The 13,660-nt window shown below is 32.4% G+C and overlaps 1 protein-coding gene across 6 annotated transcripts in view; it reads right to left on the reverse strand.

Annotated features, from left to right (window-relative positions):
* LOC143080593 (polycystin-1-like protein 2) overlaps positions 1-13,660 on the reverse strand; it is a 113,111-nt gene that overhangs the window by 25,198 nt on the left and 74,253 nt on the right. For 4 of the 6 annotated variants that reach the window (XM_076256504.1, XM_076256506.1, XM_076256505.1 and 1 more), the window contains 4 exons: positions 8,215-8,368; positions 6,486-6,871; positions 2,466-2,696; positions 1,259-1,545 (listed from right to left, as the gene is read on the reverse strand). In XM_076256504.1, the coding sequence (XP_076112619.1) occupies positions 1,259-1,545; positions 2,466-2,696; positions 6,486-6,871; positions 8,215-8,368 (1,058 nt within the window). Of the gene's footprint in view, positions 1-1,258; positions 1,546-2,465; positions 2,697-6,485; positions 6,872-8,214; positions 8,369-8,967; positions 9,132-13,660 lie in introns of those variants that run through there. The other 2 variants (XM_076256509.1, XM_076256508.1) reach the window with 2 other exon arrangements.

Genomic DNA, 13,660 nt, shown 5'->3' on the forward strand with positions numbered 1-13,660 from the left:
AAATCATATTGAGTTTTTTTCCGATGACCTTAATACGCCATTTTTAACTACCTAGCTCTCTCATTTAGGTTGAAAGTTCTAGTTCAAATCATATCCTGTTAATTTTTCTAATCAAATGTATAACGTTTTAATTGACATAATTATGATAATAAATCAGAATAAAATTTCGTTTTTTCGAAATATATCGAAATAAACATAAAATGTGGTATGAGTGCCAATGAGACAACTCTCCATCAAAGTTATACTTAGTATAAGTAAACCCATTATAGGTCCTCAACACGGAGTCTTGGCTCACACCGAACAGCAAGCTATAAAGGGTTTAAAAATGACTAGTGTAAACAATTCAAACGGAAAACCAACGGTCAAATCTATAATAATATATGAGCCAGTCCATGCGAAAAGGCACAAAAAGTCCTTTTGATAAACTTTACAGGACACGTTATCAAAGTTTGTTATAGTATTTTTGAAAAACGATTTTATCCAAAAAAAAATACATTAATGTAAACATTCATAAGATTGTCAATTCTATCCCGAATTTGTCAACTAAAACCGAAAAAGACGTCGAAATATCTGAATTTTTGGTAAAATCATTTGTTCGACGGACTTATGCTATACCGACCGGAAACTTAAAAATTTACGACACTACAGAGACAAAAGTCAATAATTTCCGTCAGTTCTACAGGTTTAAAAAAGTAAGACAACATTAAAACATGAGGAAAAATACAAAAACTATGACATCTTGTGTTTTAAAAATTGACATTTAAGTTAAGTTAAGTTATTAAAGTTAAGTTAAGTTATTAAATATTTAATTTATTAAAGTTAAGTTAAGTTATTAAATATTTAATTTATTAAAGTTAAGTTAAGTTATTAAATATTATATAAATCAACCTTAGGTGCACGGGATTCGAACCGATGCCCGGATAGATTGCATTGATGTCAGCATCGTAAGCGAGAGCCTTATCCCCACGGCTACCGGGGTTAACATCAAGCCATTTAAACTGTACTTTGAAAATGATTGAAAATATGAAATAATTCATTAAAAATCTTGATAAAACTAAGGGGGGGGGGGGGGGGGGGGTCTCAACACTTGCAGGTGCGTGTAGCTCACAGCTTAATGATTTGAGGAAAAGTAAATGTGTTTTATAAATCACAAGTCTACTACCAATAATTATGCACACTTTTTAGAGTTTCGTAAATTTTTCGTTTTTGTACCTTTTCGCATGGACTGGCTCATATATATATATCAGTGTGTACAAACCATGATGGCGAGGAACCACTGTTGTCGTGCCATACAATTACATTCACCATGTCTCCTATATCATAGGAAGAAGTAATTAGAAACCAGTCTTCACCACCAGATGTAAACAAGACCTGCGGTGATGAGGTCCTACTTAAACAATGTCTTGCACTTTGTCCATTGTTGCCTTTTATGTAGCATGAAACGTTTGCTGTAGTTCTAGCATCATACCGCCATCCAGTGACAATGCACATAACATACTTAAACGGGTCTGAAGGGTCACTTGGAAAGGGTGTCACTATACCATCCTACAGAAAATATACTTTGCAACAGACATATATCATAAAATACCTATCGTGGTTCCTGAAATTGTCTCTTTGAATCACATATAGTTATTTAATCGTTATTGAACTTAACATTTGATGATTCCAGAGTGAAAGAATAGGACATTGTTTGATAATGACTCTGTCTAATAAACAAGACTTCCAAATGTCCCAAAAATATCCTTTCATCATTAAACTAAATATAGAGTTAAGATATTATGAACACTAGTGTTTCTTTTTAATGTTGTGTTTCTTTTGTGTTTTATGGGAAATATGTTCTACTTCTATTAATAAACAAAGGCTTTAACTCCCTCAATCAATTATGATCAAAGATGATTCTAGCTATACCTTATAGATCATTTATATTTTGGTCTTATTGCTTATGGTTTTGAGCGTTTGAACTCCTTAAAAGCGATACATATGTTTTATTTTCAGTCATTATGCTTTAAGGTTGTACGTGACACTAAAGGGAAATAACTCTATAAAATTCAGCTGAACGTTTTACTCAAATTTTATTGTTAAGGAAATATAAAGCTTTTCAATAATCAAAATTAGTGTTTGTCAAACTACTATATAACCAATTTTTTTTTTTGATAAAGTGGTTGGTTCAACTTTTTTGAAATTTTTATATATTAGTCAAAGGGTATAGTAATTTAATTTTTATGAATATTTAACGAGCCAAACTAATATTAGTCAAGGTGTTTTGTACCACATTAATGTTAAGTTTATTTTAAAAAAATACTGAACTCCGAGGAAAATTCAAAACAGAAAGTCCCTTTTAAAAGTTCAAACACATAAAACGAATGGATAACAACAGTCATATTCCTAACTTGGTTCAGGCATTTTCTTATGTAGAAAATGGTGGATTGAACCTGGTTTTATAGCAAGGTAAACCTCTCACTTACACAATTTGAATCCTTCCGATCAGCTTGTCTTGCCCTGTAAAGACCTAGAAAATATATCAACCAGACCAATATCACTACTGTAACTACAACTGGGTTGTCAAAGAACGTCAGAAATAGTAAAGCATCTTGAAATGGATCCACAATATTAGGTAAAACGAAAACTCCTCCAGCAAAATCGGTAAGATGATCACATTCACACTCTAGTGTTTCGCTTGATGAAACAGGTGAAACCTGCAAATATAAGTTTTCATAAATTATGAATAAGTATATGATAGTATGACGAGTGGTTAATTCCTTCAAGAAAGTTCGATTTCATTAGCATCAGCATCAAAACCAACAACTGTAGTTCTGTAACCATTTTTTGTCATGTGTTGTCTGCTTTTATCATACTATAAATTTAAATTAGCCATTATTTTCCTTTTCCCAGCAAGCGTCCTGTAGTACTAATAGATGAGCAATTTGATATTGCTGATATTTCATGTAGAGATCGATCTTTGTTTGAGGATTATGTACCCCCTGTTGACTCAATGCAAAACATGTTGACATTTTATAGAAAATCAACAGCCTTTCGCCTTAAACTCTCATATTTAAAAATTCGTTGCTTGAAAGATAGAGGATTATTGCATGCAGTGCTAGCAATGATTTCCTTTAAACAAGTTTATAAATTTGGATATTGCTGAAATCAAATATAATATGGACCAATTCAAGTACACCTTTTAGGGTGCGCTCGACTTTTGTTACTCAGTCAGCACGAGGTATTTTGTAATTTGAAGGTTGTTTAGAAAGTTTCTTCACTAATTAACGCTAGCACATCATAGAAAAACAAGTAAGGCATCAATGTTTTAAATTTTATAACAAAATGTTTGTATTAAAGTCTGTGGATTTTCTACAAAAGTTTGGTTTTATCTGACATAAAATCCCCTTTTTTCTTTTAAACGCAATGAAACAATAAATAATAATGCTTTGCATAAAGTTTCCCCTTAGTATATGTACACAATGGGCCATCTCTACCATTCGTTTTCTTCGCGGTTTTAATACTATTGCAGTTTTAAAATTTTGTAATTACATGGGTACAGAAGGGGACATAAACCTTAAGTTAATGGTAATTTGTGTTAGTTTTTTTTATGCATTTCAGATTTAAGATAAATGTCGTGATGTGTATAGTAGAAGTTTTTCTGACACAAGATTTATTTCGTCTGGTTCTTTTACTAAACCAAGTTGAATATTCTGGAGTATGTGTTGTTCGTTGATGATTGATTTTGTTACAACGTCTGTTTTTCTGGGTTTTTCTATAAGTCGGTTGTCAGCTATTGATTTGGTTTAGCGATAGTGTCTAATATGTTTGTGATTCCTGTAAATCTGTTTGGAAAAATCCAGAAATACACTGTTATCATTTGACCTAGCACTTATTGGAAATCAGACAAGGTGTTGTCTCATCATATCAAATACGGAGTTAAAAGTTCAAACCTTAGCTATCATTTACAACCTCTCCAAAAAAGGAGTAGTAATAACAAATATTTGTCAAACAACTTAGTTTCGATTCGCGAGTCGAAAAATAACGTAAGTATGAATCGTCGCGAATATGTAAAACTTGGACATTTCCTTATTCTTGTTCCATTTCTTTTTTACAACATTTCAGCAGCGCCTTCATACGATTTTCCTTGACCTGTATTGCGTATCATAATTTCCGTATTAGAGGGTTGCTGCTCACAAGTAAGCTATTAAACCACGAGTTCCAAATGGTGAAGTTGAAATCATTCCTACGTTAAATTTACGGACGCCTTAACGAGTTAGTTGACCGTTATGGGATAACCATTTCACAGATGATATCGGAGGTATTCCTTATGTCATTACTCCAATCCCCTGCCCTTTTTACGAATAATACTATTCACCGGGTTTGTAATAACATGAGCAACACGACGGGTGCAACATGTGGAGCAGAATATGCTTACTCTTCCGTTGCACTTGAGATCACCCTTGTTTTTTTAGGGGGTTCGTGTTGCTTAGTCTTTAGTTGTCTATGTTGAGTCTTGTGTACTGTTTTTTGTCTGTTTGTCTTTTCTTTTTTAGCCATGGTGTTGTCAGTTTGTTTTAGATCTTTGACTTTCACTGTCCTTCTGGTATTTTTTACCCTTCTTTTCTAAGTCGACATATTGCCCGCGAAATTCAAAAACTCTTTGATTCAACATTTGCACAATTGTAATGAGATTTCGCGGGCATTTTCTTGTATATTTAAATATTAACAAATAAAAATATTTTTTAACCACAGCAATCTATGATTTAAATTTCCTAGGTCATTTATACAAACATACAAATGAATGAAACACGACCGAATGTATGAAATAACTTAAGTCATTATCAAAATTAGTGTCTCAAGAAAGTCCGTTATACATATTTTTGATATCATGATAATACAGCGAAATCAAATACACGCAATTTGTCAGCAATACCGATTTCATGAATATGATATATGTTTAAAAGGTACACTTACAATATACGGTATATAAACTAAAAAAAATGTACTATCGACTAAAAACTTTGCAATGGGTGTTTTATGTGTCTGTTAGTATACTTTAGTAAGTTGTGTTGCAAGTCTGTCATGTGTATTTACACAATTTGGACTGTGCTAGATCAAAAGTAATGTCTAATTTATTATAACATAGAATGTATTAACAAAAAGATGTGGTATGAGTTCAAATGAGACAACTAGACACCTAAGTCACAATGTGTAAAACGTAAACATTAATAGCTATAGATACGGTCTTCAACACAGGGCCTTGCCTCACACAAAAAAAGCAATTGCAAAGGGCCCCCAAATGACTAGTATCAAACAATTTAACCAGAAAAAAGCAACGGTCTAATCTATATAAAAAAAAACGAGAATCGAGAAACACTTGGTCCTTTTATTTTTGTTGTTTACGAATATAGTCCCTAGTGTGGACAGTGTGTTGCTTGCCATTTTTTGTATACCCCTTCCACATTTATTTCTTCATGTTTTATGTCTCAAATAGCAAGTAGGGGATGAAATGACACTGTAAACAAATTTGGGTCATGAATTTGAAGGTCAAGGAGTGATTTTGTCCAGCTAAGAAAGGTTAGAAATTAGCACTTCGGAAGCTGTCAAAAGATTTCAAGACCCCCTTAAAATAACAATGTCAATATTTCGAGTTTAAGCCGATGAAGTTTTCTATAATTTTGATATAATATGTCCCAAAAGTAGTACAACACACTGTAAACATATCATATAGAAAGCGCAGGTTGGATTTTTTTAATTTTCATTTATTGTCTTTAAGAAATGCACAACGAAATATCTGTGGTATCGGACCACTTTGCATATCACCAACAAACGACACCACTGAACTACGGGCTTCGGATAGATACATGCAAATGTAGCGGTTTTAAACGTTTTAAGAAGCGCGAACCGTCATCTAAGCTGTAACAGCAGTCAAACACTACAACATGAAAACATAAAAAGATACACTATTATATATCAATTGAAATAGCCTAACTCGATCAAAAAAGACCTAAAAAGAATAAGCTAAAGTGTCAACTCTTTCAGATAAAGTTAACCTTAGATGAATAGATAAATGACACAATATAAATAAGGAAATGATTATGTCTATGTGGGTTACTCATCAAAGTTTGTCCTTCCCGTGGGATGTTTTGCTAGCTATGAATCCAGCTGCAACTCTCCATTTTCTTCAGGAATGCCTTTACCAAGTCAGGATTTTGACAGTTGATTTTCACTCGTTTTTTTTTGTCGATAACGTTTGATTTTTTCAGTTAATAAGGACTCATCCATTGCTTAGTATTTTCGTTATACCTTAACTTTTTCATATTTAGATCACAAAATAACTATTTCAATATTATAGTTCTTTAAAAAGACGATTTCTAAAGTAACCCCTTTTTCGTTGAGCAGAAACGGGAAGGTATTCCCCTCGTTTCATATTGATTTGAATTTTACATCTCTCCTTCTGTATAGATTATTATATTACATCCCATATTTTTATATATCAATACCTTACATCCCTCTGGTAACCATTTTCCGATAGTGTTATTCCAATATCGACAATTAATGGCAGTCGAGGAAATTCTAACAGATATATTCTGACTAATATTCCCATCGCTTCGGTCGTTGATGATAACTCCTAAACTCCAGTAGAGCGATTTCTTTTCAGGTTCTTTTAAAAATGCTATTTGTGCATTACTAACGAGCATCCCCTTTTCTGCATCTGACAAAGACACCTGTTTAAGAAATTCTATTGCAATCTTCACTGACATATTATACTGTGGACCATCTGTCAAAAGCTTCAACATGTAAAACATGTTCGCTGGCTGTTTCACTTTAAGACGTATGAAGTTATCTTCTTGGGAATTCAAAATAAATTCGCTGTATTTTTCCTTTCCTGTAAAAAAAAACCATAAAAATATAACAATACATATTTGTTGAAATATTTTTTTCATTTATATTTGAATGAAACATTGCAGATAAAAACAGTTGTAAATACAATATGAAGGTTGTTGTTCTTCATTTAAAAAATGTTGATATTTTATTATGACAGGTCCAAAGCCATAATAAAACAGTAAAGCAGACAAAACCAAATGCATTGTTGCAGTAATACTGACACTGTAACACATGTACCTCCTTATGAAGGTACACACTGCTTCAAAAACATTCTAAAAGAGGAAGTGTCTTGGTGCCATAAATATCTCTTGATAATGATTTATTGAAATGATAATTATAAGTTATCATACGTAAAGCTTTATCTTATTTGACGTTTCACATTGTGATTATATACAATTACTAATGACGTTAATACAATTATTTATCAACCTTGATATATAATATTCATCGAGCGAGGATGAAAGTCATATCTCTTGAGTTCATATATCATTGTATAAACTGAAGTCAAAATTTGTTTTATTATATAACTTCTGAAATTAGTAGATAACTGTATTGTTCTTTAAGCATGGCCATCTTAAAACGTAGATTTTACTGTCGCAAATTGAGTTTACCTAGAGACGGATATTTGATTAAGTTCAAATTTAGAGGAAGTCATTTCATGTCTAACCTATAACTTATCCTGACTTGAGCTGAAAAATTCATACCTTAAATTGCATATGAACATGGCAAGAGCTTACTGGTTCCTGGAAGTTTGATACTACAAGACTAATACTTCTGATCTGAACAACAAGGCAAATGTGCCCCTCCCCCTCAATTATGATTGTTCATACTTTTTTATCATACAAAAGAAACCTTAACAAGGTTCCTACAGTAATTCCAATACCCCAGGCTTTCTGAGTTTTCTGAGCAATCACAAAGTGTTTCAAAATGGAAAAATTAATATTTACCCAAGGTTATCTTCCAACTTATTTTCCCGAGCAGACAAATAACACCAAAACTAATCGTCGCGAATATGTAAAACTTGTATATACATCAAGTAAACTAGAAAATCGCTAATAAAATAACCGCAAAATGAACAAGAAAGAAGGGTAAAATGCAAAACAGATTCATCGCTAAAAGTTTGTTTACAGTATTAGTTTTGGTGAATTCGTATTTGCAAACGTTTATCTACTATTGTTTACATCCCCATTCATAACAAATAAACGTTTTGAATTACACCGATATTGGGGTTCAACTCAAACAGCTACATATTGTATAACTAAGTATAAGACTATAAACAAGAGTCTTGGTTCGTAACCCATCATTATCATGCTTTACTTTTTTCTAATGATTATAGATTCTTACTTCCAATAGGTATGTCAATGATGATAGGCTTCGGTAATTTAGTTACACCTAGTGTTTTTTGGTTTAAATCCTTAAGAATTAGCGATATCATTGGAGAATTAATGTATGCAGATGACTTGTCCCAAGATCTTGGATTCTTGTCTGAGAATAGCATCTGTAATAGAAAAAGGACAATAAATGTATGCAAACGATTTGTCCCAAGATCTTAGTATCTTGTCTGAGAAAAGCATTCGTAATAGAAAAAGGAGAATTAATGTATGCAGACGACTTGTCCCAAGATCTTGGATTCTTGTCTGAGAAAAGCATCTGTGATAGAAAAAGGACAATTAGTGTAGTCAAATGACTTGTCCCAAGATCTTATATTCTTGTCTGAGAAAAAACATCTGTGATAGAAAAAGGACAATTAATGTAGGCAAATGACTTGTCCCATGTTCTTGGATTCTTGCCTGAGAAAAGCATCTGTGATAGACAAAGGAAAATTAATGTATGGAGACGACTTGTCCCAAGATATTATATTCTTGTCTGAGAAAAAGCATCTGTGATAGAAAAGGGACAATTAATGTAGGCAAATGATTTGTCCCATGTTCTTGGATTCTTGTCTGAGAAAAGCATTTGTGATAGAAAAAGGAGAACTAATGTATGCAGACGACTTGTCCAAAGATCTTATATTGTTGTCTGAGAAAACGCATCTGTGATAGAAAAAGGACAATTAATGTAGGCAAATGACCTGTCCCATGTTCTTGGATTCTTGCCTGAGAAAAGCGTTTGTAAAAGAAAAAGGAGAATTAATGTATGCAGACGACTTGTCCCAAGATCTTAGAATCTTGTCTGAGAAAAGCATCTGCAATAGAAAAAGGACAATTAATGTAGGCAAATGACTTGTCCGAAGATCTTGGATTCTTGTCTGAGAATAGCATCTGTGATAGAAAAAGGAGAATTAATGTATGCAAACGGCTTGTCCCAAGATCTGAGATTCTTGTCTTAAAAAAAGCATCTGTAATAGAAAAAGGACAATTAATGCATGCAGACGACTTGTCCCAAGATCTTATATTCTTGTCTGAGAAAAAGCATCTGTGATAGAAAAAGGTCAATTAATGTAGGCAAATGACTTGTCCCATGTTCATGGAATCTTGCCTGAGAAAAGCGTTTGTGATAGCAAAATGAGAATTAATGTATGCAGACGACTTGTCCCAAGATCTTATATTCTTGTCTGAGAAAAAGCATCTGTAATAGAAAAAGGACAATTAATGTAGGCAAATGACTTGTCCCCTGTTCTTGGATTCTTTCCTGAGAAAAGCGTTTGAAATAGAAAAAGGAGAATTAATGTATGCAGACGGCTTGTCCCAAGATCTTAGATTTTTGTCTGAGGAAAGCATCTGTAAAAGAAAAGTTGTCATCCACACCGCATTGACATTTAAAAGAAAGAATAGAAAACCCCCGCCATATATACCATTGACATTTACTTTATAACCACCTCAAGTATGAATCAGAAAAAGTGACCCTAAAACACATAATATTTACATAATTCTGTCTTGTAACACTGTGTAAAAGACCTGTGAACCCGGCACGTACATCTTTTTAGAGGGAACACTATCACTGTGTCTAAACCACACCGGCAAAAATTGTTCGGACTCGATGGTACATAACATCCGGCACAATGACGGAACATCAATAGACAGAAGAAAGATAGGTTTCTCCTTATTTTCTTATTTTTTTTTATGATATCGAAGAATATATATACATATACAACTATTTTCAATTGTGAGATGCAATATTTTCTACAACCGTTCTATATTAACGGAGAAATAAGTAAAAATGCACGTCAAAATAACGAATTGAGGGAACCTTGCCTCGAAATTGTTTAATTTCTCGTTAAATTGTTCACATTGTACGGAAAGAAAGGTACGGGAAGATAGATACTGACACGGAGATTGCAAAACTAGTCATGATAAGCATCTCAATATTTATATTACTGAGTATGGAACGAAAGAAATGGGTCATGTAAAATTAAAATGCACCGGTTTTGTCCATGTTGTTTACTACACAATAACCCGGTTTCGTCTAAATATATCAACCGTTTTTTTTTTTAATTTTTTTTTAAAACCAACAATTTATGAAAAGAAACGTTAACACATATCTGTACATTGCCTGTCGAAAGAATTTAAATATGTATTTATTGTAAAGTCAACTTGGTGTGTTTAAATTTATTCTAAACGGGCACTTTCGGGCATAGGTAATCATAGTAATAGGCATATCCCTAATTTCACGTATCTTCAAACGAATTTCAAATGGAATATAAATAATCAATAGCAAACACTGAAATCTAATTATATTATAACATTATGATATTTTTTCTATAGGTTTTGAGATACATCGCAATATCGTAGGTGGGGCATAAAAAGTATGCAGAAGTTAAGATTTATATATTTGATAAGTATGAAAAGTTTGATGTAATAATGAAAAATCGTTTTTTAGGTATGGCGCAACATATTAAAAAATCCACACTCCTGTTTTACTTACAAAGTCCTCTAACTCAAAAAGATTTAATTTTATTTTCACTAAACGGCTTAAAGATCGTTTGACCATTATAAGAAATAACTTTGTTAAGTTTCAGGAACATTAGATAAACTGTTCTCAAGTTACGGTGCGACATGTTTACGCTGGACAGAAGGATAGACGAATAAATAGACGGACGAACGGACATAAGAATGACTTTGAGATCTAGGAACGGACGGATGGAAGGAAGGACAGACGGAAGGACGGATGAATAAAATAATACGTCCTGTCAAAATTGTGACGGGCGTGTAAAAACTTAAGGTAGATGGGGTGTCTAAATTATAATCCATAGAATCTTTTAATAATTTGCCAAAATGTAGTTCATATCCTGCTTGTTTAAAAACATTAATAAAAAGAATGGGTCACCGGACTTATTTTCACGCTACAGGTTGTTCAAAATTGTGAAGATTTTGTATAGATTATGCATGGAAAACCCATTTTTCCGCCATAAAACGCAAACCACACCATAGAATTTAGAGATAAAATATGAGAAGATAGCTTCAATATTATTCTTTCAGATAAGAAAAAGAAAAAATGGGGTCACCGGACTCGTTTTCTTGCTACATGTAAAAATGGGTAAATTCCTAACACATTCTATTGTAAAAGTAACACTATCTGGATTATCTGCCCTTGCATTTGAGTTGCCTCCCCTTATTTGACAAAGTTGGAAAAAAATGAATCAAACAAAAGAATTCTTATTTTTGTAAAATACAATCATAAATATGATCAAACATGGCATTTTCTATATTATAATGAAAATTCTTACACATGAATTACCTACTACTATAAAAATTTGCACATTTCATCAAAGATCTAGACCTTGTTTTCTAGTATTTCAAAATCCAAGATGGAGGAAGACACCCTATCTACCTTAAATGAATGAAAAAAAAACCTCTAAAGTAAAGGTCAATAAGTTTGATAAGGATATCAGCCAAGTCGACTTATTTGTATATCTTCTCTTCCTTTATCATTTTTGCTATATTACTTTTATATGTTTGAAAATAATATATAGAAATTGATAAAAAGAACTTCAAATTCGTCATTTAAGGGCAATGCAATAACTCCTTTAAGAAGTAATGTGAGAATTTTGAAGTAAATGGACAACACATCTGGTCCTTTCGAATTTTCTATGTCTACGGCTGTTTTTAAATGATTGACATCATGCACTTGCATGTCCCCCTATTTTTACTTTTAAGCCATAGACGGCCATCTTGGTTGACCAGCGGGGTTACAGAAAACTTTTTAAAACTAGACACCCTAATTTTAATTAAAACAGTCATATGATTTTAGATAAGGTTTGTTGAATGCAGCGTAGTAATTTTATATGTGAAAATTTATGTAAAAAATTGTATTGAAAGATAATATACGACGGTCGACCGGTGCCAAGTGATGGAAAAAATGACTTTTCCTCTTTGGTCAAGTGAGCTAAAAACAACCAAGAATTCCAAACAAAATTGCACCGTTCTTGAAATAAAAAAAAATTGTGTGACAACTGAAAATTTAAAATTTCACGAACGAGATAACTTGATCAAACAAAAAAAAAAGACATGTTATTTATACTTATGTATAGGCACTGACATGTCACAAATGCTTAAATTCAATTTATTTTGAAGGTCTGTAAGATAAAAAAAAAGTGGCCACAGAAACTTAACCGATTGTTTATAGAACCATTTAAGTCGAGGCCTAATGAATCCTGCCAGATGGATATGAACACATTCTAATTATTGAAACCAACACAAACCATTAACATTTACCAATTAATCTAGGAAATAAGTTCACGGTTACATGAATCGTCATGTGGCAAAAGGAAAAATATTATAGTAATGAGGTCAAGAGCAAGGTCAATGGACATATAGCAAATAGAAAAAAAATCGTTAGATCTCTGTTCATTACTTGTATATGTTGCAGTCAAACCTTCTAACTTTTGACATATGCAGCATTATAAAAATAGTTCAAAATGCTTTGAATTCGAATCACTTACCTGGTTTGTTTAAAAATATCAATGAGAATGTTTATAATAAACATACTAGTAATCACACTCACATAATCTGATTTGGCGGGTGTCCCTGCTTTCTTATTTCTTAGAATATTTAGATTCGGTATACACTTTATAAGATAAGTGGCGAATCTAGAAGACGTATAGGTTGCACGCCCTGTCTCCACTTTGATTGCCAAAATTATATTGATTCTTGTATTTAACGATTTTTTCATGCAAAAAATAGTGAAAATATTGTGCGACTCGCTACACTTGGCGGTATGTAAAAGCTGTTCGAGTTACGTCCACTTTGAAATAAACTGAATCCGTCTGTCCGTATATATTGTCAAAATACATTGACCAACGTCAGTGTACGATCATCATAACATAATGGCGACAGTACAGACCCGTTTTCTTTATAGTAAAGTTAACCGTGGAAGTAATATATAGATATTACTTCCATGGGTTTACAAAATAATTATTATTGATTTTTTTTCGATTTATTTTTAATGCATCGTAGTTGTTATCCTTTTCTTCTTATAAACATTCATGTCTATTTCGATTATGCATGCATATACATTTGTCTTATTATCAACGTTTATCCTTAAGAAGATTTATTTTTAACAATCATAGAAAAGATTACATATATAGAATGATAAGTTTACTTATAAAGGGTGCCCATTGTGCGAGAAAATCACATATCAATTGTGTGTTTCGATTTTTTTTAGACCGTATTTCAAGATTTAACATATTTTCCCTAAATCATATAGAAAACGCATATTTGAGAGCTTTAACCTCAGTTTGCGTTATAACCTTCATTTCTCTGTTAAAAAAATTTGAATGCAAAGTAAAACTAAAATTAGTTGTGTTCTATAAGAGTAGGAATTCAAGTGTTTGCTTATTATTTATTTGAAT

Source organism: Mytilus galloprovincialis, chromosome 6 (genome assembly GCF_965363235.1).
Source record: "Mytilus galloprovincialis chromosome 6, xbMytGall1.hap1.1, whole genome shotgun sequence".
NCBI lineage: Eukaryota > Metazoa > Mollusca > Bivalvia > Mytilida > Mytilidae > Mytilus > Mytilus galloprovincialis.